We start from the raw sequence: 27,766 nt of genomic DNA on the forward strand, positions 1-27,766 counted from the left end.
CGCCTTAATGCCAGCATTAGGAGCAAGTATTGTCATCAACAACCGTCACAGACACACACACACGTAGAAAGTCATGTAGAACGCTTACTGGCAATAATGCGCGCGCTAACCGGGCCTGTCTGTCGGTTTGTTTGCGCGCCCGCTTGCCTGTGTGTACTTGCTAAGTGCTGGCCGCCTATCGCTCGCTCGCTGGCTGGCTAGCCGGGCCTGCCTGCCCATCTGGCGCTAACGGCAGCGGCACATATAAAAACGCTGGCCAGCCGCACCGCATTCGTCATTCACTGGCAAGAGGCAAACCCAAGCAGCTGAGCGTGTCGTCGTCAGCGGACAAGTGCCACTAACGGAAGAAGAACAAGACAAGAGCATTTTAGCGGCAAACATACACTCGTATCTACTACACCTACACACACACATATGTTAAGGTAACAGTGTGTGAAAATCACGCGAGTCATTTGACGACTTCGGTGCAACGGCAATTTTGTAAAATCAGTTGTTGACAAGCTGTGAACGCGTTCACAGCAATTTATTTTGTTTGGAAGTAAAACCAAAGTGTTTTGTATTGAATTTATTAAGTGTTTTAAGTAAAAGTTTTGAATTAAGTAAAAAGTTCCTTAAAAATGTCTTTCACACGTGAACAACTGGAATCGGCGATGAGCGAGAAGTTGTCCAAATCGGACACCATCAAATTGCGGAACAAACATATTGGGTAAGGACGAAAAAATTTTCGATTATTATTTTTTTAATTTCAACATTCAATTTGTTAAGAATAAAGTACATAAGTGTCTAAGTGATTTATTATGTATTTAGTAGTTAATTTATATTTATTAAAAAATATACAGTTTTGACTTAAATAATATTAAGTGGCTAAACAATTTTTCAAATATCTTGTGCAATATTTTGAAACTTTTTTTTAAGAAAAAGTGTTTGGAAAATAAAATATTGAAAACAGATTTCGGTTTTTTAAAGAAATTATCGATATTTTTTTAATAGTTTCAACCTATTTTTCATTGCAAATAAAATTTATGAGAACATATGCAAAGTATTTTGAATTTTTTTTCAAAACTTTTTCATTACAAAAAAAAAACAACCGAAATTGAAATATTTTGATGTTTATATTAAGAAAAATTGTTTTGAAATTTAAATATTAGAAACCATTTTTTCAAATGAATTACAAAAAACGAAATTTTTAAAATTTTGTGTATAATACATATCTTTTGATGAAAAATATTTGAAATAATTTTTTTCTTACTTTTCACTCCAATTAAAATTCATGACGACATATTTAATGTATTTTAATTTTTTAGAAAATACAAAGACGATTTTTAAAAAATTATTGAAATATTTTTAACTTAATTTTCATTCCAAGTAAAATTTCAAAATATTTTGATTTATTGTAGAAATTTTTTCATTACAAAATACGAAATTTTTTTAAATATTTTGAATTTTTTAATAAGAAAAAATATTTTGAATACATAATATTTGGAAACCAATTTTTTTAAGTAAAATTCATGAATTTTTGAAATATTTTATGTTATATCTTTTTAAGAAAAATAATTTAAATATTTTTTCCTTACTTTTCACTACAATTAAAATTCTTGAAGACATATTCAATATATTTTAATTAAAAAAAAATTCAAAAAAACGATTTTTTGAAAAATAATTTAAATATTTTAACTTAATTTTGAATACAATTTTAAATTCAGTCTGCCAAAAACAAAGGTCTGTGCTTAAAATCATTTTTGTTCAAAAGTTTTGAAATTTGTAATTAAAATACCGAATTTGTTAAAATCTTGTACAAATGGATTAATTTATCAGTTTAAGATTTTTAATGAGAAAATTAATTTTTCATTTATTACAAAATTTTTATATTTATTTAAATTTTTGGAATAGCAAATTTTTTTAATTAAAGTATGGTTAAAAAGATTAGAAATTATTTACAGATAATTAGTATTTTATTTAATTTTTATAAATTTGTGGTGCGATTTTTTTCAAATAATTTATTATATGTTTTACGAATATGTTTAAAATCTTTCTTTTTTTTGACAAATGCTGTTCTTATAAGTTTGGTAAAATTAATTTTTTATGTATTTTTTTACTTATTTACTTAATTCTCAAAAATTATATCCTCATTTCTCCCTTCTTTGTTTATTATTTAATTAAATTACTTCTATTAATCCACTCACTTTCATTAAACTGCAAAACTTTTTTAATGGCGAATTCAAAGAACTAAAAGCCCCAAAGTTCATGCAGACAAAAGCAAACACAAAAGTAAATACATACAAACATATGTATGTATGTATGTTTGCAAGTGCTGCTTAAGTGCATAAGCATGACACTCACTTCGTGCGCTGATTCGTGGCACAAGGTCGTTGCCTTGGCAATTTCATTATCAAGGTCACCGGCGGCGCCAAAAGTACTGCATACGTCAAGTGGACGCACACTCACAGCCTGGCGGCAAGCAGCCTCCTCGTCGAAAGCACGAAAACAAGCGAAATCAATTTTTCAGCTAAGCTCTTGGCGGCATCCTTTGCGGTTTCTACGCATGTAACTACATATGTAGGTCCTTATTTACCCACTTGTTTGAATTTTTTTTGAACCCTAATGTTGTCAGTGTGCGTGCTTCTTGGCAGGAGCTCTTCAATTTAGCTGCACAAAATAATAAAATAATTATTTTAATATTAATTTCCAGGTATTTAATGAAACTACAGGAAATTTTATTATAAAAAAAACATTATATTAAAATTCACTCAATCGACTTTATTATTATTAAAAACATTTTTTAAATTCAGAAGTTTTTTAATTAAAAAAATACAATTTTTTAGGTCAGAAATTTTTTACTAAAAAAAAGTTTTTTGATTCAGAAAGCAAAAAAAAAATATTTTGAAATTCGCAAAATTTAATTATTAAAATTTTCAATTTCTTTTTTATTCAAAAATTTGTTAAATAAAAAAAAACTAATTATTTTGAATTCAGAAAATTGTATTATTAAAAAAATATTATTGTAAAATTCACAAAACTTTGTTATTAAAAAATATTATTTTCAAATTCAGAAAATTTTATTATAATTTCTTTTTAAATTAATTTTTTCTTTAATCATTTTTTAATTAATTTTTTTTTAATTTAGAAAAAGTATTATTTTGAAATTCAGAAAATTTTATTATTACAAAAAATATTGTTTGAATTCAGAAATTTTTTAACTAAAAAAATTATTGTTTTTTAATTCAGAAATTTTTTGACAAAAAAATTATTATTTTTTTTAAATCAGGAAATTAAAAAAAAATATATTTATTTTAAAATTTTTTTGCCTAACAAAGAAATTAAAAAGTTTCATACTCAATAATTTCTAATTTTAGACTTGTAATATTACCCATCTTTGTTGCAATGTTCAGAGATAATAAATCGGCTGATAAGCGTATCTTGTTCCAGCACATAAAAATTTATTTGCTTTCAATGTTGCTTTTTAAATGATAATAACAAGCTAATTTGGTACAGTGCTAACAAACCATACGCTTGGCTTATCAGCTATGTCCGATCATTTGTATGCGCTATTAACGATATTGTGTGCAAAGCTTGCGTCACATAAACGTAGATATAGAGGGTTACCCCCCAGCAGATGACTTTAGGCTGTTGTTGTTAGTATTGCCTGAATTTCAAGTACTGTGAAGCAACACTTGACCAACTCTCTTTTTAGTCACACAAATTTTGTATTATTACCATACAATGCATATATACTTACATAGTATATCATTATATATTATATCAGCTAAATTATTCTAAATTAGTTGTTAAATTCTCTCTTACAATGCAACAATCACAAATAATGTTTTTTTTTTCTTGCTTTTCTATGTTATGTTTCAAAAAACAGCCAAGCTTGCCAACTGTTCTACCGTTCTGACCCATTGAAAATTGTGCGTGGTCAGGGTCAGTATATGTTCGATGAGATGGGTACTCGCTATTTGGACTGCATCAATAATGTGGCGCACGGTAAGTTTTCTAACAAAAATATGTAAAAATTACTCATTTAATGTTAGTTATAGGAGAGAAACATGAAAATAAGAAAAAGAATAAAAATAGAGAAACATAAAAATGAAAAGATATTAAATAAATTTGAATTAGAGCTGCAAAAAATCAATTATGCGGGCAACTATACCCAGTAGCCTTGCGTAATACGAATGTTAGACAACAAAAAATACCAGGCTTATTAATTTTATTTCCCGCTTTTATGCAAATATTTACTATTTTCAACAAAAAGTTAAACAAATTGTAGTAAAAAATTTCAAAACATGTTTAACAATTCATTTCATGGATTGCCTCGCAATTAATTGATAATCTTAGACGCAAAAAATGTCTTTGAACTTTCTAATCATTTATTATTGCCCCAAAGACTGATACGCTTTTTAGTTAAGCTTATCAAGCAATAGAACATTAATGCATATATAACAAAATAAATAAAAATTAAGTTGCTATTAATATTTACCTAAGTTTGGCCTTTATCGCTAGGTGATCACTCATTATTTCTATTGAGGTTAATTTTGATTGATCTATTTTTAAATTTTTTGCGATTAATAATATAACACGATTATTTCAAGTGCAGAGATTAGTGCCTGCTTTCTGATTGTGAGTAATCTATTTTTGTTTTCTTCAAAAATGCTCCTAAAATTTGGTTGATTACGTCTTAGACTTTATTTTGGATCGGCTTTCTTCTATTTTTAAAAAATGCGCTTATATTTTCTAAATAGATCTTTAATTGACCAAACAATTAGTGATTTTTTATGATCGTACTTTCACTTAGTTCTTTTCTAAAGTATTTAAAAATTAGTAGCACGATCACTAATGATGATCGATCCAAAAAATATTTTATTTCACTTCAATGATTAAGAAAATGTATCATTAGTGATCTTCAAAAGTTTAGTCAATTTCAATAGATTTATTTTCAGTTCCTAATTTAGTTAGCATAGAAAATGTATTAATATCATTTAAGATCACCTAGAATCACAATTATAATAAAAGCGCAGGTCTCAAATAATGTTTTTTGTTTTCTCTAATGAAACTGAAATTTAGTACGATCACTAACGATGATCGCTCCAAAAATTCTTTTATATTTTCTTTTGAAGAAACAAAAGTTTTAGCTATTTTTATAAATTAAAAATCTAGACTGTAATGAATGATCACCTGTATGGATTTTTTTGCGATATCAATGATCAAGAAAATGCATCAGTAGTGGTATTTAAAATATCAGTCAACTTCAATCAAGATCACCTAAAATCGCAGTAATATAATCGCGCAGGTCTCAAAAAAAATTTGTTTTAAGCTTTTTCTAACGAAATTGAATGATCACTAACGATGATCTCTCCAAACAATCTTTTGGAGAAACAAAGTTTTCATACAAATGCTCTGCTTATCCATTATTCCATTATTTAATCTGAAGTGTAATAAAGCAATCGCTTAAAATGATATCTAGTGTGATTCCAATGATCACGAAAATTTATGATTAGTGATCTTCCATAGATCAGTTACTTCAAACGATTTATTTCCAGTTCCTAATTTAGTTAGCAATGAAAATGTATTAATATCAATCAAGATCACCTAAAATCGCTATAGAAATGATCGTGAAGATCCGAAATAATGATTTTTTATAACACAAAAATAAGAAAACTTTTATGGAAATATTACTAAAATTATATAAAATAATACTAAAAATAATGTTTATGACCAAGTGATAGTCCAAGCCTCTTGATCAAGGCACTTGATCATCTAATTAACCTCCTTTCATACATACTGCGTTGTTTATCCTGATCATTATCATCTCAGCTCAAAAATGATCGTTTTTTTGCTTAAAATGCATTCAATAAAGCAACAAACGTACAAATAGAACACAATTATAGCTTCTTCCCTGTTCTTTCTTAAATAATTTGCATAAATGGTATTACGTTTTGGTGCGTCAGTGGCATATCATTGCTCAAAGTCACTTTGCTTCAAGGTCTTTGTGGCACGGGAGCCCATATTATACATCTATACATTTAATTATGCATGTGTGTGTGTGTGCTTCATATGGCTTAGTCGCTCGACACCTGGCAATGCACCAAATAAACTGCGCGTTTCGCTGCTTGGGAGCTATTTTGTTTTGATAAGATTTGAAAAACAAATGACAGCGCAGAATAGATGTTTACTGATCATGCATTGCATTTAACTGCATACATACAAACAAAAGCAGCAATGGCTGATATTTGAAATCGTTGCACCTGTGTGTGAATGTTTTACATAATGTTAGATTGCTTTACTATTACACTCGGCTGTAATCGCGTAAGCGGTGTCTACGTCAAAAAAGAAGAAGAAGTTTCTGTTAAAAAAAATAAATAAAATATTGAAAAGAACAGTAAAAAATATGCAAAAATATTTAAAAACAAGTTGCCATATTTTTCCACTCGACAATAATATGGGCATTGTCGTCTACGGCGGACACTCTATTGTTCGATTCAGCACGTTTTCAAACCACTTACTTAATACACATACACACATACATACATACTTAATATACTTACATATGTATATGATACGTGTGTGTGTAAATTACAAAAACACCTTTTGTGTATTTTCCGTCCGTCAGCAAGTTAGTAGGTAAATCAGTAAGTGATCCTCTTTAGATCAGCAACTTTTACTTTTTAGTTCGACTGAGGCAAACACACATACATAAGTATGTACATATGTACAAATGTACATCTGTGTGCTGTAAAAAGGAATATCCGCAAACAAATTTTGTCAACGCCTACACACGCTGGCAACGCGAATTCTTTGCACGCGTTCACGCGATCGCTCGCTGAGTTGGCTAGATGTCTTTTGTTTGTGACGTTTTTGTACTTTTTTCGCCAAAAATTTTACAACATTCATACATACACACATACATATTGTAAGTTTTTCTTAACAATTGTTATTGTTTCTAGATTGATGCATCACTTTTTCTTTGCTTTCGGCGGATGGGTAATTTCCGCTGCACAAATATTTGCCAAAAACAAAAATTACCACAAAGCAACAAACATGCAATTGTTTTTGTGTATGTGTGTACACACAAAGCGTGAAAATGTCTGGTGTGAATGGCCTTTAATAAATATTTGTTTAGCTTCATGCTTCACTTTTGTTGTTGTCCCATTGTTATGACTTTTCAGCTGCGCTTTTTACATCACTGCAGTCATATGCATATGTTTTGTACATACATACATACAAACATATTTTTGTAAAATTTATAATCAATTGATATGAATTTGTGCAGCGTCAGCACAAATATTTACTGTTTCGGCTTATATTGACATGCTCGTTTGCTGCCGGGTACAATTCCACTGCGAAGTGGTCGCACAACAAACGACTGGCGTGCGATCACGTGTTTTCACGGATTCATTGAGTGGCTTGTGTTTATGTAAATTTAGTTGCACGTGTTGTAAAAATATTGATGTAAAAAGGAAGGTTTGTAAATATGTAACAACTTTATCTAAATACAGCAAGTTTACGGCATTAAATATTGAATATTTGGGATGATTTTTGAAATTTTGAATTATGAAAACTGAAAAATTTTTTTTAAAATTTTTTTAGAGGATAAATGAAAGAAACATGTTTTAAGTTTAAAATTAGTTATTTATACCTAACATATAACCAACTCATACCTAATTAATAACTAATTTATACCTGATTTATACCCAATTTATAACCTTTGGACTTTTAATTTTTTATCAACAATTTTATCAACAATTTTCTATACTATTTTTAATAATCTTTGCCTTGTAAATATGTAACAACTTCAGCAAATATAGCAAATTTATGACATTAAATATTATTTTGTGCATATTTGAGCTGGTTATATTTGAAAATTGAAATTTTTTTAAAGATTTTTTTAGAGGATAAATAAAAGAAATATGTTTATGTTTAGAGCCATTTATACCTAATTTATAACCAACTCATACCTAATTTATAACCAATTTATACTTAATTTATACACAATTCATAACCTTTTGATTTTTAATTTTTTATCAACAATTTTATATACTACTTTTTAATTATTTTTGCCCTTTTCGACAAGCATTTTACAAAAAAATAACTACTTATTTTAACAGAAGTTTTGCGTTAGATGGTGCCAAGTACAAAAATTTACACTAAATTTGTATGAACACATAAAAAAATTAATTTTATTTGTATTTTAGTAAATTTCTTACAACAGCTTTTACAAAACTTTCAACTCATAAAATGTGAAAGTGAAATTTAATACAAAAATATTAATTATACTTAATACACAATTGACCAAAATCACTCGGCTGATTGTCCTCCGTTCAATTATAAACGCAAAAGCTTGATTATTTGATTTTATTCACATAAATTTTGAGGTTATGTGAAAAATTTTCATATACAAAAGTTATAGACCTGTTTATTACCTTCAACATTGTTTTATAACTTTTTTCTCTGGGATTCGTAGTTCTGCCGGAAAACGAGATAAACCATTCTTTCCTTAAAAAATGAAACCAAGCCCCTACCCTTCCTTTACCCGACCACGGATCGTCCGTAACTCATTTTTCCCTTAATGTTTGTTATTTTATCGTTTAATGAGTTCCATCTACTTTGAATTTCTTTCATTTTTATTATTTTCAAAGGCTGCTGCACTAGTCTAAAGATTTTCCATTTTAAAAGTCATTTGTTACAAAATAAAATTAACTAAAAATTTAATATTTTGAAAAATAACCTGACAGCTATTTTTTTGTATATTTAATTGATTGAATTCTCTTCAAAATTCAAAAGTTAATTCAAATTTTACATAGCACTAAATTCTTCTATACAATTTGGTAATTGACTAAATAAGACGCAGTCTCAATTACCGCTTAGATTTCCTTTCTGTGCAACAAATCAAGTTTGAGAGATTTAGTAATTAAAAAAAATCTTAGATGTCCTCTCTGTGGCATAAATCAAGGTTAGAAGATTCAGTAATTTGTAAAAAATATGATATAATATATGAAATTTATTCATTATAAACCTGCTTCTCGTCAAATGAAATAAAATCTTAAATACAAGTACTTTATTCCGACAGTTCCGTTTGTATGACAGCTATAGTTGTCAGCTAACAGCGGTTTCGACAAATGAGGATCTTCTTGAGAAGAAAAGTACGTATACACAATTTCAGATACCCTGTTCGAGATACAAATGCTTCTAATTGCACAATTAAGAGAATTTAGCCACTAATTAATGTAATTAGCTTAACTAATTGCTTAATTATTATTTAGTAGCTATAAAAGTATTCTTGCCTTTCCGTGAAGTGCTTTCCTTGAGATTCCGTTTTTCTCAAACCAAAAACAGAAAATCTAAATATTTTGTATAAATTCTGCAAGACACAACACCTAATCTCTCCTTACCTTTTGAGTAATTGGTTATCCATTTTTTGGAGTGCGCGTTTGAGGCTGATTACCTACTTACATATACTTATATTTCCTATAAAAAGTCAGAAGAAAAGAACTGCATACAATAGTTTGGTTATAACCTAACTTTTGAATCAAAATTGAGTTGTTCTTCATTTCATTGAAACGAACAACTCAGCACACAAAGGCAAAGCATTTTTACGTAGCTCAAAAACCAAAACCATAAATTGCTTAAGCTATATTTGGTATGATTGGACGATAAAAATGTTGAGGTAATTGACTCCTTAATCGCCTTAGCTAATTGACCGTCTGAACATGATATAAAATAATATATGTATGTACATATGTAATTAGTTTTGCTAAAATTTAATGCAATTACTAAAATATTCAAATATTTGGCGATAAATAGTTTAAGGTCACATAATTATAATGTTATTTCGAATAAAATAATATACATTTATAGCATATTAATATTTTTTTAACTTTGAATCAATTATCAAATAAAATTTATAATGCCTCAAAATATCGTAGAAAGCTTAAAAAAGCTCATACAAAAATATTCACGGAAATAATTTAATATTTTCAATTAAATAATATACACTTGCGTTATAGGTAATACATATGTATGTACGTACACAAAATATTTTTTATACCATAAATGATTTTACATCAGTGACAAGCCTCTCTCTGCTACAAATTGACTCAATTACCCACACGACATAATATCTCTGAAAACTTACGTCAATGGCAATAAAAGTAATTGAGTGACACGCTGTGAAACTACAGAATTCTACGCAGTCAGAATCAAAATAATACCAAACAAGACGTTATGCAGTCTTCAAGGCGTAAGAATTTATTTATATTTTTCTACAATATATTTTTTTAAGCAAACTCATGGACAATTTAAAAATAGCGCAATAAAAAGCGCGACTTATCAACTTAGGTGCAAAGTAATCACGTTTCGAAGTTCGCAAGGGTCACATAACTAGTTCGAGCAGAGTGAAAACAATAAAGCAATTGCGTTCTAATGAGAGTTCTTTAAATACACTTAAGTACATATGGCATAAATATTTCCTTATCAGCAGGCAACTATGAGCTTTGACAGACAGTCTCAAATAAAAGATTAGTGCCACTACACTCAATTACCTAACTGATCGTCGCAATACACACCTTCTACATGTACTGCCATACATACATATAGTGTATACATATGTACATGTATGTATGTAGCTTTAATTACATGCCAGGCAAGCATGTGCGCCACTTACACGCTTCGTAATCGCGTGCGATTCACGTGAAGAGCGCGTTGTTGTCGGCCGAAGTGACCCTCAGGCGTGCAAGCTCTTACAGAGGGGTGCGTCCAACAGACATGTGTTGTAAACATACTTACATATATTTGTATGTCATGTAATTCGCTGGAACTTGTTTGTTGTAAGCGCCGAAGCGGTTGAAATGTGGGCCAGCAGTGGCGATAGAGACGATTACGGCGAGTAGAAGGTCGTTTATTAGCACGATCGCATCGCTCAGTTGTGAGCTTGTGTGTATTTTCAGCACATGTCCAACTTTTTATGAGATTTGTAGTTAATTGCGCGCTCGTGTTCACTTTTATTTACAGTTAGCAAATTTATATGATCACCGAACGCCTTGAGTGCTAAAATTAAGCACAACAACATCGCTTGAGCTTTGTCACTTGACAGACTTATGTTAGAATTTATCAATATGTACATGTACGTATGTATGTATGTATATAAGGCGATAATGGCGCGCTAGCACAATGAGTTTAAGATACACACACCCACACAGTTGTAGATATTTATATTTGCACTGTGCCAGCATTTCTTCACGTGATCAAGCGTTCAATTCGCATTTGGGTTATCAGCCGTTGCTGGCGTTTGGCGTTTGGGGCTTTGTGTTGGCGTGATATCTCCAATCGGCATTTGCAAGTGTAATTGCTCGCCGAGATTGCAGCTGTCGGGGCAGCTTGTGAAACCTTACGCAATGCAATACACGCCGCACTTTGTATATTATTTGTTAGGCTAATTAGTTAGGGTTAATAAATAATATGACCCATTTATGATCGTTTTGCTTCAGCAGCTGATTAAATTTATTGCGAAAGCGCATTTATCGCCAATGCTTATGCATAATAATGATAATATAAAGTGGGTGTGTGGAAGGAAGGCCATGTTGAATGGTTGGAGGGAGGCCTTGCCTACTTTCGTACTGTAAACAAGTTTTCGAAAATCAATTGAAAATTTAAACGAAATACTTAATAGATGCTTATTTCGAGGTTAAGCTGGTTGAAAGGCGATAATCAAGTGTAGGCAAGTAGGCTCATGGCGCTTCCTGCTTATTAACTTTTGGAACGCAAGTCACGACTACTGAAACTTCAATACACAACGTGCCATTCATACCATTTTTAAGAAAGTGTTTAACGATTTATCCATTAATTACTTCATTGAAATTTTAACAGAAGTTTCAAGTAGCGCTCTTGGCTAACTAACCAGTTCTTTAAACGATAGTTGGCTTGCATGGCTTATACCATATGTATACGCTAATTATACTTTGAGAAGGTAGAACTTTTCTTAAATATGATTCGAAAATAACCGTATGAAAAGCTATCATAAACGAACTTGTGGAAATAAAAATATTTGTAAAATTCTAAACCTATCTCTTAAAATAGTAAAAAAAAAAACTTTTTTAGTTAAGCCTACCAATTTTTTATTAAAAATATTAAATTAGAAAATTAGAAATTAAAAAATATTAAATTAGATTCTACAAAAAAAAAACAAAAATCTTTTTCCAAAACATTAAATATTTTTCCCCAAAAAAAATTTATCCCAAAAAACTCAAAAAAAAAACTTTACCAAAAAAAAATATATATTTTTCCAAAAAATATTTTTCCTAAAAGCAATTTGTATCCAACAAAATTTAAAAAAATTTTCAGGAAACAAAAATCTTTTTTTTTTACCAAAAATAATTTTTTCATAGCAAATACTTTTTTATCCAAAAAAATTCAAAAAAAATTTTAACAAATTGAAATTTTTTTTCAAAATCTATTTTACTTTCCAAAAAAAATTCAAAAAACGTTTTTGCCGAACAAAAATCTTAAAAAAAATATTTTTAGTTTTAATAAAATAATATTTTTACTAGTGATTTTTGACTATCTTCGCAATCATGATATTTTTATAATTTGTTTTTAAAAACAGAAATACATATACATACTTGAAACTTGACTAATTAAAAAAAAAAAATCCAGAAAACAATCCAGAAACAAAAATCTTTTTTTACCAAAAATATTTTTTTCATAGCAAATACTTTTTATCCAAAAAAACTCAAAACAAATTTTAACAAATTGAAATTTTTTTCCAAAATCTATTTTACTTTCCAAAAAAAATTCAACAAACGTTTTTCCCGAACAAAAAAAAAAAAATATTTTTAGTTTTAAAAATACAATTTTTCGATAGATTTTTGACCATCTTCGCAATGATGATTTTTTTATAATTTTTTTTCAAGACAGAAATATAGTCGAAACTTGCTTAATTTTTAAATAAATATGACAAACATATTAAAAATCTTTTTCCCAATAAAAAAAAATGTTTTTCCAAAAAACGTGATTTTCCCAAAAAAAATATTTTTCACAAAAAAAGAAGTTTTTTTCCAAAAAAAAAAAACAATACAAAAAAAATTTCCCAAAAAAAAATCTAAAAACTGCTAAAATTTTATAAAAATATTACAAAGATATTAGAGTTATGCATTTTCTCCAAAAAACAAAAAAAAATTTCACAAAAAAATATATTTTAATTTTTTAAATTAAAATAATATTTTTATGAGACTACTCCAAAATATTGGTCATCGTAGCTTTGAAATTCTCTCCTTAGAGAAGCTAGCTTTTAGAAGTGATAAAATTTAGAACTCTTGCTTCGACCAAGTTTTCACAAAACTACTTGTTATACCAGGATACTGTGCTTTCTCCAATATACTATACAACTACTAAGAGTATTCGATTTCGAAATGTATCCACATATGTACATATGTATGTTTATGTATGTAATTATACTCACATTATGTTAGGTTAAGTGAGTCGTTGGTACGAGAGTAAAAATCTACATTGATCACAGGGCGGAGAGTAGGGATAAGTTAGGCTAGGTTAAGTAGTCGATCTAAACAGCGATCTCACTTAGAACGTCTATTAAAGTACTATAAAAGAGTTATCTTAGGCTATCGTGTGGGACTGTACTATCGATCTAGGAGTATATTTCAATGGAGCTTCCGAGTGTACACAGATTTTAAAACCCATAGACTCTAGTTTCAATAGCATAATCCAACACTAGAGTGATTCAACACAACAGTCATGAAACTAACTAAATTTTCTTTCAAGTCCTCCTTCCCACTCTACCTATGAGGAATATTTATCGCTACTTAAGCGATCTCACACTTTTGGTTATAGAAATGAGAAACAGGTCTTATTTAATAAATCCATTTGGCGTGAAATAGTCTTTACAATTTTCCATTGAATAATAGCTGATAATAAAAGTAGATTAACAGTCTGTTTGAAAAGTAAACATACAAATATCAACAGTGCATACACAAACAATGGTGCAAACTAGAAATCGTCTACTACAAACAACTATAAATACAACACAGCATTATTTACCACTTTAAGTAGTACGAAAACATGTGTACAACTGTTTACACGAATGTGTGTACATTTGCCTTAAGCTTATCAGTCGTTTAATATTTCCACACGAGATGTTCACATGTTTTCTGAAGTCCACAACTAACGCCGCGCGAAGCACGCGAGTCCAAGCGATCACAAAAGCACACGATCGCGCTACTCGGCATGACTCGTGAGGCGCTGAACGCTATGCTTTGATATATGTACATATGTAAGTAGTTGTGAGAATCCATAGAGTAACAGGCGGGGTAATTGAAAGTGAGTTTCGTTTGTATGCAGTGAGTGTGTGATTTGAGAAGGAGAATAGTAGAAAAGTGAGGCGATAAAGGGGGCCTGCGCGTTGATTGCAGCGCTTATGATCGGTCGATGCAGAATATAGTTTGCTAAAAATAAAATTTCAAAAAAAGAAACCATATAGTTAATAGGAAGCACTTTTTGATTTGGAGAATTTTCTTGTTTACTTTCATGCGATCCGAGCATTTGAGTGACCAAGCGATCATGGCTGTACGCATGGCATGTGCTGCTGCTGAGCATTTATTTGTTGTTATTTAGCGCTGTTTATTTATTAAGTTAATTAAGTTGTCGTTATCATCAGCACAACGGGGTATCGACGGGAGGGAGGGGAACTGTACTGTGTGCGCTTGGAAAAATACTTGACGTAAATATATGTATGTATGTATATTTGAAAATCGTGTGCAGCAAATTGATAATGGCGATCGCATGCCTTTCTTACGCCAGCACGTTCTGGGGGCTGTTCAAAGTTCCTCAATACTAGAGTCGAGGTACTAAAGCAATTAATTGCTGTTATTTTTTTCAAACAGAAGTGGGTAATGATATAAAAAGTATATGAAGTTGACATGGAAGGTTACTAGTAATGGTTATAAGAGACAAAATGATAAAGTTGAAGGAGGGACCTTACACAATAGGTTGATGGAAAATTGTAATAAAAATATTTTTGACATTGTTGTTGATATTCCTAATCGAACATAAATTGTCATACAATTTGTTTCTAATAACTAATTGTTTAAAATTTTGAAACAAGTGGCAACTTTGGTAATTTTTTTCAAGATTTTTTGTTCTTACTTCGATACCTATATTATAAAAAAATTGTAATCCTATAATTTTTTTAATTAATTTTAAATAGCTGGCAACACTGCTCAAAAATATTTTTAAATAAAAGCTGTTTTAAATATAATTTATATTATAAAAAAAAGTTTGAAGTCTATACGTTTTTTAAGTAAAATTTATTTAAATAGGTGGCAACACTCCCTAAAAATATTTTTAAATAAAAGCTTTTTTAACGTCTTCAGTTTGATAATTTTATTATTATTTTAATATTATTTCAATTTTTTTTTAAAATTGATAGTATTTAAATCTGGTGGCAACATTCAAGAAAATATTTTTTCAGCTGAAACCGTTTTTAATGTTTTTATACCGTTTAGGTCATAATTACATCATTTAATAACATTTCAATTAAATTTTTGCAACAGGTGGCAACGCCTAATGTTTTTGTTTTAAACTTTTCGTGTATATACCAAGATAATAGGATCCAAACTCACTAATTATAGAACATTAGTAAAATTTACTTTTAACACATTACATTACTTAAAGACATTTTTTAATCTTCTCTTTTCTACTCTCTTTCATTCCAGTCGGTCATTGCCATCCGAAAGTGGTGCGCGCTGGCAGCCTACAAATGGCCACCATCTCGACGAATAATCGTTTTCTGCACGACGAGCTCGTGCAATGCGCCAAAACGTTGACCAGCAAAATGCCCGGCGATCTGTCGGTCTGCTTCTTTGTCAACTCCGGTTCGGAAGCCAACGACTTGGCTCTGCGTTTGGCCCGTAACTACACCAAGCGCCGCGATGTGATCACACTCGATCAGTAAGTTTGCCAAAATTAAACGAAGCAAGTGATAATTTTACTAACTCTTTACTCTTTTTCCCTCCAGCGCCTACCATGGGCACTTGACTGCCGTTATGGAGGTCTCACCGTACAAGTTCAACCAACCCGGCGGTGAACCGAAACCCGACTATGTGCACGTTGCGCCCTGTCCCGACGTCTATCGCGGCAAATATGTCGACAAAGAGCATCCTGGCGAAGATATGGCTGAACTCTATTGCGCGCCCATTGTGGAGGTATGCAAGAAATTGCAAGCGCAGGGTAAAGGTGTAGCTGCCTTCATTGCCGAGAGTTTACAGAGCTGCGGTGGTCAAATCATACCACCAGCCGGTTACTTCCGCGCGGTCTACGATGCTGTGCATGCCGCCGGCGGTCTCACCATCGCCGATGAGGTGCAAGTCGGTTTCGGACGCGTTGGCACACATTATTGGGCTTTCGAGACGCAAGATGTCGTACCCGATATTGTAACGGTCGCCAAGCCAATGGGCAATGGTCATCCAGTTGGCGCTGTGGTCACCACACCAGAGATAGCGCATGCCTTCTACGCCACCGGTGTGGCCTACTTCAATACCTACGGCGGCAATCCGGTTTCCTGTGCCATTGCTAACGCTGTAATGCGCGTCATCGAAGAGGAGGGTCTGCAGGAGAATGCACGCAGTGTTGGTGATTATTTGCTGAAGAAATGTCTTGAATTCAGCAAGGAATTCGACATCATCGGTGATGTGCGCGGTGTGGGTCTCTTTGTGGGCATTGAATTGGTGAAAAATCGTGACACCCGCGAACCGGATACGAAGTCGGCGCATTGGGTTGTCAATCGCATGAAGTCGCTGCACAAGGTGCTCGTCTCCTCCGACGGTCCCAATGACAATGTGATCAAACTAAAGCCACCCATGTGTTTCAATCAGGAAAATGCCGATCAATTCCTGCAAGCTTTCCGCGAATGTTTGGCCATGCTCGTGAAGGAGGGCAACGATGCGCACTTCATGGTCGGCGCTGATGCCGAGCAGAATACGAGCACGATGTTCGAGAATCGTCAACGGCTCATCAAGTCGTCATAAGGTCTGGCTTGTGGGTTTTTCGTGCGAAGGGAAGTGGGGTAGTCAGTTAAGCGCTTTAGTAGAGTGGAGTGTGTTTGTCTTCTATTATATATAATAGTATAGTTATTTAGCCAGATCAATATTGGTGCCATAGTTTAAGTGTAGATTTATGAATATTCAAAATTTTTTAAAAAGTTATGTTATATAACTGTAATAATTGGTTATATATATACTATAATAATCTGTAGAGAAGATACAGTTCAGAAAAGTTATGTTACTTGTCTTATATATAATATAATAGTCTTTAAGCATGTATTAACTATTTAATTAAAGTAAAATATTAAAAAAACAATTTAGTTAAGCGTATTTGTGAAAAAAAATATATTTAAAGAGTTGAGAAAATTCAAAAATATGTAAGATTTTTATTAAAAAAAATATATATATTTCTATATTAAAAATTAAATATTTCAAAAAATGCCAAATTTATTCATAATACTCGTACCATTTTCAATAAAAACTGCATTCCAGAAGAAAGTTAGAAAATTTTTGCCTTTTACTGTTATTTTATTAATTTTTTTTTGGATTTTACATTCTCAAAACTTGTTTTCCTAAAGACATTTCAGGGACGGGGAATACTTTTCAAAAACACAACAGATAACAACAAAAGAGTTTTTAAATTATAAATAAGGCAAAATTAAAGCGAACAACCAGCCAACCAACCAACCAACCTTATGTATAACTAATTATATGAAATTGACTGTTGTTACTAGCTATGAATAATAATTTGTACTAATTAGGCTGAGCGATAAATATGCTTACAAAAATAACAAATATGTAAGCGTTAGAAAGCTTAACAGAAAAATATTTACATACTACATTTTTTACAAAAATAAATACAAATAACTACAATAATAACATGCAGGAAAAATATATGGTTTACAATATAATAATTGGTGAATTGCTTGTAGATTCTGTTAGAAAATCTAGAAAAAAATTCTAAAAAAATAAAATTAAAATAGAAATCTTGTGCTCAAGCTGGAGGTGCTGCGCTTATCTAGGGGACAAGGTCCTTTGTGGCATCATCATCACCATGTTGAACTCGGATCGTGCCAGCGGTGGCATAAAAAGGTTCTCGCTCCATTTGGACGCTGGGCGTTCGTTGAGCTGGCGCCAACCCTTCTGTTTCGGCGGTTGGCTGGAAGAGAATTTACAAAAAAAAATTTTGATAGAAAAAATATTTTTGTAGAAATTTTGTGTGTATTTGATTCCAAAAAACTACTAGAAAAAATCCAAGCCACTTCGACTTTATAAAAATTTCTATTCGAAAAAAAAAATTAAAATTTCCTCCAACCAAATTTGGCTTTAACGTTGAGGGAATGTGACATCCAGTTACAATCCGCGCTAATACGATCTATTATAGTACTCATTAGTAATTTGGACATCCAGGTTTTGGTGCTAATAATATTGTCTGTCATCTTTCAGGACTACTGCGTTTTTGTTTCACATTTTGGTCCTCAAATCTCAACAAGTTTGATCTAGTGAAAGTCGTTCTTCGACAGGTCTCTGGTTGGATATTCATTTTATAAAACCTGTTAGTAATATTGAGACGGCTTTAATTTTCATTCTTCGGGTTTTTCCGAGTTACCCCTGAAGACGTAACACTTGTACAGCGGCAACAGGAACCTAAATTGTCTGCCATAATAGAGAGCTATTCAAATACGGCGGCGAAGAGCTGATAAGGAGCATGCATCAGCTTCTTTGCAGAATATGCCCAAAGATTGGAATTTAAGTGTGCTCTGCCGAATCCACAAAAAAGCAGACCCCACAATCTGCGCCAACTACAGTGCGTATTGTGTGAAAGATTAAATCAATGTGGCTCCATGCCTTTGACAGCACGAAAAGCAGCTGCCTTTATGCCGCTATGTCTGAATTTGGTATGCCCGCAAAGCTGATACGACTGTGTAAACTGATGTTGAGCAATACCAAAAGCTCCGTCAGGATCGGAAAGGACCTCTCCGAGCCGTTCGATACCAAACAAGGTTTCAGACAAGGTGACTAGTGCGACTTCTTCAATCTACTACGGGTTCGAGCTGCAGAACTAAATAGAGAAGGCACCATCTTCTATAAGAGAGTACAGTCGCTGGCGTACTCCGATGATATTGATATCATTGGCCTCAACATATGAAGCGAAGCGTGTGGGTGTGGTAGTGTAAGAGGGCAAGACGAAATAGCACAAGCCTTAGATAATTTCGTATATATTGAAATTTTCGTATAATTTCGTATATATTGAAAGTATTAACAACAACAACAATGCCAGTCTCGAAATCCAACACATAACAAAGACAACAAATAAAGTCCTCCAGTCCTGCTATGTGGTGCAGAGAACGATGACAATATCTGATGAGTCGACGTAACGAGTTTTCGAAAGAAAGGTTCGGCCTAAGATTTATAGTCCTTTGCGCGAGTACCGCAATCGATGGAATGATGAGCTGTATGATATATACGACGGCATTAACATAGTTCAGCGAATGAAGAGATAGCGGCTACGCTGACCAGGTTATGTCGTCCGAATGGATGAAAACACTCCAGCTCTGAAAGTAATCGACGCAGTATCCACAGGGAAAGCAAAAGAAGATGAAGACTTCTACTTCCTTGGAGTGCACTGGTGGAGAAGGGTCTAGCTGCACTTGGTATCTCAAATTGGCGCCAAAGTTACTTCTTATGAAGGCGTAAAACAACAGTCAATTCGTTGTGGAAGTTTCCTTAATCTTTCAATCTTATGTGTGGGAGGTTGTTAGATTGGTAAGACGCAGCCTAAATCGTCTGTCATGTGAAAAAAAGTATGACGTATGTTAGATTACCAGAGTATCTGTGGAGAACTATTGTCAGATAGAGACATCCTGAAACTGAAATTCTTGGATACAATTTCATATTCTGTCCTATCAATGAAGAGTTGTAGCATTTCTAAGTAGTCTCAGTACTGGTGAGGTTATTTTATAGAAATCCTTTTTTGGACGGAAAATTCAGGAAAAGGTACAATCAGGATAATCTTAGCCCTAATATTTTGGATTCCATATAGTTTTTAGTTAAACTAACTTCATTCAATTTCCAAAACAACGCATTTTGAAACATAACGAAGAGCTAAGCAAGATGAATCAACAGACTTTAAGATTTCTGAAAATCTTGGATAAACTTTGAGATTTTACAAAAATACACATACTATCTAGTTAAGGTCGAACTATGAGCCAAAAGTACCAACCAAATGCATTTTTACTTTCCTCCGAATGAGCTGGTTAGGTGCTAAAAGTTGGCTTTTAATTTCTACTCACCGCTGCCGCTTCGAGAAGTATCTCCGCACCCGATGGCGAACTGTTCCCGCTTTTGCGCAAAAATCGATAAATCGGCGGAACATATTGCCGCTTCTCGTGCCCTCCATCCGTGCCGAAGTCTCCCTCAAAAGAGGCGGTTGTGCTGCTGATGCCGCTTTGCTGTTGCCCGCTGCCTGTAGATTTTCCACTGCCGCTGGTGAATGCAGATAGTGGATTCTGGAAATGCAGGTGGATATTGAAATCGCGATGACCCTGAGAGTAACGACGATAGTACAAGTACCCAAAACCAGCGCACAGCATGGCCAATAGTAAAAGCACCAAAATGATTGTAACCGCGGTATGCGCAGACGATGTGTGCTCTTCGGCGTGTGGACTCCAGTTGAGCAAGGCGCTGGATACGATCTCATTCGTGTACTCTTTTGCACAGCGTACATGTTCGCTCACAATATTATCGCCACACATGCATTCGTAACCATAATCGGCTTGTACACACAATCCATGACATTTAGCCATGTTGCAGGGATTTGTGGCATGCGGTTGACGTGTAGCGCCATCGACAACAACATCCTCAGCATTCAGTATATTCAAATTGAACGCTTTACAGTCATATACACCGAAGAGTTGACAATGCACCGCCTCCTTCGAACCGATGTTCACGATGTAGGCCTGATTCTCATAGACCGTCAAACCGGATGGATGCATGATGACATTGCCCTTCTGAATGATGGTGCGTGGCATATGTTTGCTGCCCGTTTTGTAGTCCAACGCCTGCAAGGTCTTCGTATGCATGTCGACGAAGTAGAGCTGACGTTTGTAGGGATCGCAAGCTAAGGCGGTGATGTAGCTACCACTTTTAAGCAAAAGCGTAACAATTTGCTTGCCATCTAAGTGCGACATCGTGAGCACCGAAGTGGGTGCGCTAAAGGTTTGTGCGCGTACAGTCACATAGAAGAGCCGACGACTGAGCGCGTCAACAGTGAGCGCGCGTATGGTTTCGCGTGGATTGGCCTGCGCAATGAGTCCGCACATTTTGGCGCTGAATGAGCACACCTTAATGCCGTACTGTGACGAACGCGTGATGACATAGACATTATCTGAGGGATAGTGAGAGAAAAGTGTGAAAGTATTACGCATTCTTAGTGACTAACAAATGCATTGCTCACCTGTTACCCAGTCCACCGCAACTTTTGTGGGTGTCGGCACATATAAGCCACCCATAACCATACCTTTCTCCATATCCACTTTGTATAACACGTCCTCGACATCGGTGGTGAAGTAAGCCACACGTTTGTCCACATTCAAATCGAAGCCGGCGATCTTCGAGTCGTTTACCGCCCAAGCGACGCGCAATGTGATCGGTTGTTCCGTCATGCTACGGACTTCGTTATACGTAGAGAACATGAGTGATGACTCACTTTCGATGGATTTGCAAGTGGTCTTGTCCGGTCGCAACATAAAGTCCGGATAGCATTTGCAATGGTATGAACCGAGCGTATTCTCACATAGCTGCGCACATGGCTCACCATCTTCGCACTCGTTGATGTCTAAGCAAGTGCGCTGATCCGTATCTAAGCGATAACCGGGATAGCAGGAGCATACTGCACCCATCGGCGTCGGACGACATTTGTGTGAACAAATCGGCCGATTAGATACAGCACTGCAGGCAGTATCGCAAAGTGGTCCTTCATCGGCGCCGGAATCGCAGTCCTCGAAATCATTACAAACACGTGACATTTCCACACATTGTCCATCTCGGCAGTCGAACATGTTCGGTCCACATGCACGTTCATTCATTTTGCTCATCATAGTACCAAAACCGGTGGTAGTATTTTTATAATGTTCACAGTTCATTTCGTCTGAGCCATCAGCGCAGTCTTTATCGCGATCACAACGGAATTCCATACGTATACATTCGTCGTTGGATTTGCATTGAAATTCGTATATGCTACAAACTACGCCACACTTTGCTTCGTCCTCGCCGCGTGGACATTCGGCGGTGCCATTGCAACGACTGCTTAACTCAAGACAAATGCTCATATCGCTGGGACACTGATACATCGGATGGTTCGGTGTGCCACAGGTTAGATTGCGCTGTTTGCCAGTGACGAAGTCGCAATTCAGTTCATCCGAATAGTCACCGCAGTCGTTGTGTCCATCACAAACGAGACGTCGATCGATGCATTGACCCAGCATACATTTGTGCATATCGGCTGGGCATTCCTTAATGCCTAAAAGATTAAAGAAAATAGGGTAAAGTTATGGAGTGAAAATGATTTTTGGGGTTGAATGGTTCCAGGTATCGAGAAAATTCGACGTTGAAAGAGTGTAGAGGTCAAATGATATTTTTACTTACCGCATTTTTCGTGCTCATCCGAAGCGTCTGTGCAATCCAGTTTGCCATCACATTCCCAGCTCTGCGCAATGCAAGTGCCCGAGTTGCACTGGAACATATTCGCCGGACATACTGGTAGATCGCCAGTCGCTTGTGTGGGATTCGATTTGCAGTTCAGCTCATCCGAACGATCGCCGCAATCATCGAAGCCATCGCACATAACGCTCTGATCCACACAATTGCCGTTATCGCAGGCATGCTGATGTTCATGGCAACGTTTGTCCTTATCTACAAAGAGAAAGCACCAATTTTATTACTGGTAATCTGCTGACCGAACAATTTTCGAGGGTACCAACCGAATTTCTCGCAATGCGTTTCGTCCGAACCGTCACGGCAGTTTTTAGAACCGTCACAACGGCTTTTCATACTAATGCACTGCGTACCATCGTGACAAGCGAAATCGCCAATGGAACAAACCACTTTGCGATATTTAGTACTGCCTGCATCGCAGCCCAGCTCATCGGAACCATCCGGACAGTCCTTGCGTCCATTACAACGTCGCGATTGTGTCAAGCACTCGCCTGAATGACAACGGAATTCACAGTCCAGCGCCTCGATGCAGCTGGTGTTGGTCATATCGCGGAAAACCAAACCCGCAGGACATAGACATGCGCTGACAGACTTTGTAACGGTTACACAAACATGCGAACACCCGCCATTATTATGCTGACAGGGATGATCAAGCGTAGATGCCGATCGACTAGCCAAGAGCGGTATACGCGTGGGTAATACATGTGTATAAGCCGGCTGAGTTACTTTGATTTCGATGCGCTTGAGTGTACCCATTTTGTTTTTGGACGTCCAATGTATTGCCGACGAACGTAACTCTGTCCAAAAGAGGTCATCTTCGACTAGAGCCAGTGAGTAGGGACGTTTGAGCAGTGTGCGAAATGTGATGTCATGCAGACTGCGGTAGTCAGTATAGGAGATGCGACCCAACTCACTATCGGACCAGTAAAGCCTTTTCGTTTCAGAATCTGTGGTAAACCTGAAATCATCATCGCCGAGCTCATCCTCAAAAGCGTGGGTATGTGGACCGCGACCGTCCAGCGGCAGTTGATCGATGTGTACATATCTACGCGTGCGTAATGCGACAAACATGACGCTGGAGGGGAAAAGAGATTATTTATATTAAATGTCGCTTTTTCAAAGTGAAATTAGACTGAGCAAATGGGCTGAGTGCATAGTGGAGTGAAAAACAAAGTAGAGAGTTGAAAGTCGATTAAAATGGTTTGTTCTACTTTCAACGAGTCCCCCTTGGAAAGGAGTTGCTCTCATCATACTTTGGGTCTTCATTCCATTACCATTAGTCTTGAAGAACTTACCCCTCTTCTGGTATCACCGCCAACGCTATTGGCACTTGCATGCCGGCGAAGAAGCTAACAATTGCGCGTTGATGCGTCTGCAGAGAGTAGACTTCCACCACATGACGTTCAGCATCGGCCCAGTATACATTGTGCGACAAGTGATCTGCGGATGGAAAGGCATATTAATAAGTTCCTAAGACTCCCTTAAATTCTACAGATACTCACCAAAATCAATGGACGTTATGTTTCCGATGTTCTCTTTTATCAGCACTGATATGGCGTTTGTCAACAAATCGAACTGATAGATGGTGCGATGCACATTATCTGCGATAATGATCTTCTCATCGATATTATTGTAGGCCATCTCGCTGATATACAACGGTAGCTGATGTGTTTGCAGTATAGTGTGGCGTCCAAACTTCGTATGCTCCATCTCGAGCAAAGAATTCATCACACCAATGAAGAGACGTTGTTTCCTGTGTATTTTCACGCAACGCGAACGATCGGCGCCCAACTGCATGCCATCGGGGCAGGCGCACGTTGCGCTTTCGTTTTCAGCGAGCAAACACAGATGCGAGCATTGCAGACGCATGCATGCATGATCGGTCTTCGGCTGTTTGGCGCTGTGGTAAATGTGCACCGCATAGATGGTACGATCCTTGGTGACCACTTGATGTCCCTTACCCGTAAATTTATTGCACTTATGCACGCTCTTCGTACCCCAATCCGACCAATAGATGTTGTCTTCAAAGACTGCTAAACCATAAGGATGTTTCATTATGTTGTCGAGTATGCGACGTCGATCGGTGCCATCGGACCGCGTACTCTCTATGGTCGCCAACTTGGCATCCACCCAGTAGATACGATTATTATGCATATCTAAGGCGATGCCGTTGGGCCAGTGTATGTTCTCGGTGACCAGTGGCAGTGAGTTGCTGCCATCCATGGATGCGCGCGCTATCATCGGCTTCAGACCCCAATCCGTCCAGAACATTTGTCCACGTTGCGGCCAGAGCGCTATGCCGCGCGGTTGATGTACATCGACGGTGACTAGCGCCGCGCAATAGAGTCCATCGTTGGTACAGACCGCTATGTGACGCATCGTGTTGTCCGAGAAGTAGATATTGTCTGTGGGACAAAGAGGGCGTGTTTTAGATATATAAATTGGCAAGAAGAGACAACGATATGAAACCAAATACACAAAAAACTTTAGCTTTTAAATAGAAGGTTCTAAAACAGAGGTGACTTTTTCCGAAAAGGTGGACTCTACGGAAAAAGCTTAGTGCTGCTTCTCATGCTAGAAAAGGGGGTTCACTATTTACTGGGTGCTATTATTCTGGTCTTATAGATAGACAACTGAGAGGTTAGTAATTGCAGCTTCGAGGTTAGTAACCTGGGGAAATGGTTATCTTTCCAGAGTCTCGGAAAAAAACTAACTGTTGAGTTGGTAATCCTTTTAGAAAACCAAGAATACTTGAGTATTTGGCATCCAATATTTTTTCTACTTTACTCACCTGTCAGCCAATCGACCGCTAAGTCTTCTGGCGCATCCAAGCCGGCAGTGAGTAGAATATCTTGATTGGTCCCATCGGCGTTCGCTTTCACAATACTCTCTGCCTCATTCTGTATATTCGTCCAGTAGATATTCTGCCCATCAAACGATACACCGATCACTTTGGTCAAATTCTTGGCTACCGCATAGACTAATTTATCGCGTAAATGTACACCCATTACGGCCATTTGTGTGGTATAGAGCAGTAACGGATCGCCACCGTAAGCCTCACAGGTGTGATTGTCCGCATTCAGCACATAACCTACATCACAGGTGCAACGATATGAGCCGCGCGTATTCTGACAACCCTGCGAGCACAAGCCATAGATCTCCAGACATTCATCGATATCTCGACAGGCGTTCTCCAGCATTGACATGCGATAACCCTTGGGACAAATGCACTGAGCACCTTGTTCTGGTAGCATTTTACAAATCGCTGCTGGCGGGCAAGTTTTCGTGCTGCAATTGTTGCTGGTGGATGAGCAGAGTGGCGACTCATCGCTGCCGTCCGCGCAATCCGCCTTGCCATTGCAGGCTGCATCGATGGTTAGGCAGCTTGAGTTATCACGGCACAGGAAGCTGCCTTGTTCCAAAGTGCAATTCACACCTGAATTAGAGGATGTTTATATGCACCAACTATATTAGATAAAAGAAAAGTTGTGACTAACCGCACTTGCGTTCATCGCTGCCATCACCGCAATCGTCGACGCCATCACAGATCCATTTCTTGCTTTCCAAACATTTCTTATTGTCACAAAAGAAGCCTTCACAACTTTTTCTGGCGCGCTCACAGCCATCCTCCTCATCGGAACGATCGTGACAGTCGCTCTTGCCGTCACACATAAAATCCAGCGGTATGCAAGTTTTATCAGTACGACATGTGTATTCGTAGGCGCTGCAGTTCCGTTTCGTATACCAACCGCCTGTGCCAATATCACCGCTCTTCGACATGCCCTTGCCACCGGCGCTGCCCCAGAAGCTGGAAGAGCTAACGCATTCCAATTCATCTTCGCCGCCGGGACAATTCTCAATGCCGTTACAAATCAGTTCCGACGACAAGCAGGGTCCATTGGGTTTGGCGCACTGAAACCAATCCGGCTTGCGGCACATCTTCTTTTCTGTAAAAAGAGTAGAGACGGATGGTTTGGTAAACCAATTATTCTATATAAAAATGGTTGCTTTTAGTTTAGTTGAGAGCTTACCGCAGTTCATTTCGTCCGAGTTGTCCGGACAATCATGACGTCCATCACACATCTTCTCCTGTAAGATGCAACTTCCGTCGCGGCACTCGAAGTGATCGGCATCGCAGTGTTGGAAGGCTGAGACACGCGCGAAAAATGGCGGCATGAATATTAATATGACGACAACAACAATGACGGCGCAATTGGGCGCTGCGGCGCTGGGTTGTAGCTTCTTGCGCACATTTTGTAACGGTAAATGAAAGGCTTTTGCCCTAAAGAAAAGTAAAATAAAATGTGAAAGGTAATTAAAAGGTGATTTGAAGGGGAGAAGGTGAGAATGAGTAGCTTATAAAGGAAGAATGATGAAAGAAGCGGAAAGCGAAATGGCGAGCGAGCGAGCTCACATGGAAAAGTTCTGGTCTTCATGTGAAAGTGAGGTTAGTTAGAGAGCTATTAAATTAATTAGATAAATTTCAATAATTTTGATTTTTTTAAATATTTTTTTGTTATTTTTTTTTTAATGAAATTTTATTTCAAATAAAATTCTTGCTTTTGTATTTAATAAATTTTTTTGAAAACTTACATTGATTGCCTTTAAAACGATCGATTTCAACACGCAGCTTGAGTAAGCCGCGAATTAACACACTTTACTTCTATTTTACTTAATACTTTTTTAATATTTAAATTTTATTTTCAATCACTTTTATATTTTATACAAATTTAATTTTTCACATAAAACAATTTTTTAAATTTTTACAAATTTTTAACACTGCAAATTTTTACACTTAACACGTTTTTTTTCGGATCGACACAATTATTGCCGCGCATTAGCGCGTTAAAGCCGAAATTGACTGAAGATCATTGATCGACTGATCGCCGCCAAAGTGCCGCTCACTGGCATACCAAGTCAAGTCTACATAAGTACCGTTAATTATGAGTTGCATTAAAAAGTTTAATGTATAATTATTATTATCTGACAAATATAGATTTTTTAATGTT

The 27,766-nt window shown here is 35.5% G+C and overlaps 2 protein-coding genes across 4 annotated transcripts; one reads left to right on the top strand and one right to left on the bottom strand.

The window, feature by feature from the left end:
* Positions 1-255: 255 nt before the first annotated feature.
* On the top strand, positions 256-17,200 carry LOC120774757 (alanine--glyoxylate aminotransferase 2-like). 2 transcript variants are annotated; one of them, XM_040104516.1, is made up of 4 exons: positions 256-706; positions 3,866-3,984; positions 15,717-15,951; positions 16,019-17,200. In XM_040104516.1, the coding sequence occupies exons 1-4, from the start codon at positions 618-620 to the stop codon at positions 17,025-17,027; spliced, it is 1,452 nt and encodes a 483-aa protein (XP_039960450.1). In that variant the 5' UTR covers positions 256-617; the 3' UTR covers positions 17,028-17,200. The 2 variants fall into 2 exon arrangements, with proteins under 2 accessions (XP_039960450.1, XP_039960451.1); XM_040104517.1 differs by lacking the exons at positions 256-706; positions 3,866-3,984 and adding an exon at positions 15,620-15,639.
* A 349-nt stretch (positions 17,201-17,549) lies between these two features.
* LOC120774301 (putative vitellogenin receptor) lies at positions 17,550-27,442 on the bottom strand. 2 transcript variants are annotated; one of them, XM_040103825.1, is made up of 12 exons: positions 27,351-27,442; positions 26,789-27,039; positions 26,255-26,704; positions 25,549-26,193; positions 24,260-25,162; positions 24,053-24,197; positions 23,024-23,832; positions 22,689-22,955; positions 21,499-22,563; positions 20,616-21,429; positions 20,336-20,551; positions 17,550-18,201 (listed from the first exon to the last, which is right to left on the bottom strand). In XM_040103825.1, coding segments are annotated over exons 1-12 (5,712 nt in total). In that variant the 5' UTR covers positions 27,353-27,442; the 3' UTR covers positions 17,550-18,056. The 2 variants fall into 2 exon arrangements, with proteins under 2 accessions (XP_039959759.1, XP_039959758.1); XM_040103824.1 differs by having other exon boundaries at positions 20,336-21,429.
* Between the last annotated feature and the right edge of the window lie 324 nt (positions 27,443-27,766).

This window comes from Bactrocera tryoni, chromosome 4, assembly GCF_016617805.1.
Source record: "Bactrocera tryoni isolate S06 chromosome 4, CSIRO_BtryS06_freeze2, whole genome shotgun sequence".
NCBI classification, from domain to species: domain Eukaryota; kingdom Metazoa; phylum Arthropoda; class Insecta; order Diptera; family Tephritidae; genus Bactrocera; species Bactrocera tryoni.

What these genes read in the sequence shown, in the direction of transcription:
- LOC120774757 (XM_040104516.1), top strand. Translation starts at nt 618, where the DNA reads ATGTCTTTCACACGTGAACAACTGGAATCGGCGATGAGCGAGAAGTTG. An exon ending in TTGCGGAACAAACATATTGG is followed by an intron (nt 707 to 3,865) that starts GTAAGGACGAAA and finishes TTCAAAAAACAG; the next exon opens with CCAAGCTTGCCAACTGTTCT. An exon ending in GATGTGATCACACTCGATCA is followed by an intron (nt 15,952 to 16,018) that starts GTAAGTTTGCCA and finishes TTTTCCCTCCAG; the next exon opens with CGCCTACCATGGGCACTTGA.
- LOC120774301 (XM_040103824.1), bottom strand. An exon ending in CTCGGACGAAATGAACTGCG is followed by an intron (nt 26,705 to 26,788) that starts GTAAGCTCTCAA and finishes CTCTTTTTACAG; the next exon opens with AAAAGAAGATGTGCCGCAAG. An exon ending in GCGGTGATACCAGAAGAGGG is followed by an intron (nt 23,833 to 24,052) that starts GTAAGTTCTTCA and finishes TTTCCCCTCCAG; the next exon opens with CGTCATGTTTGTCGCATTAC.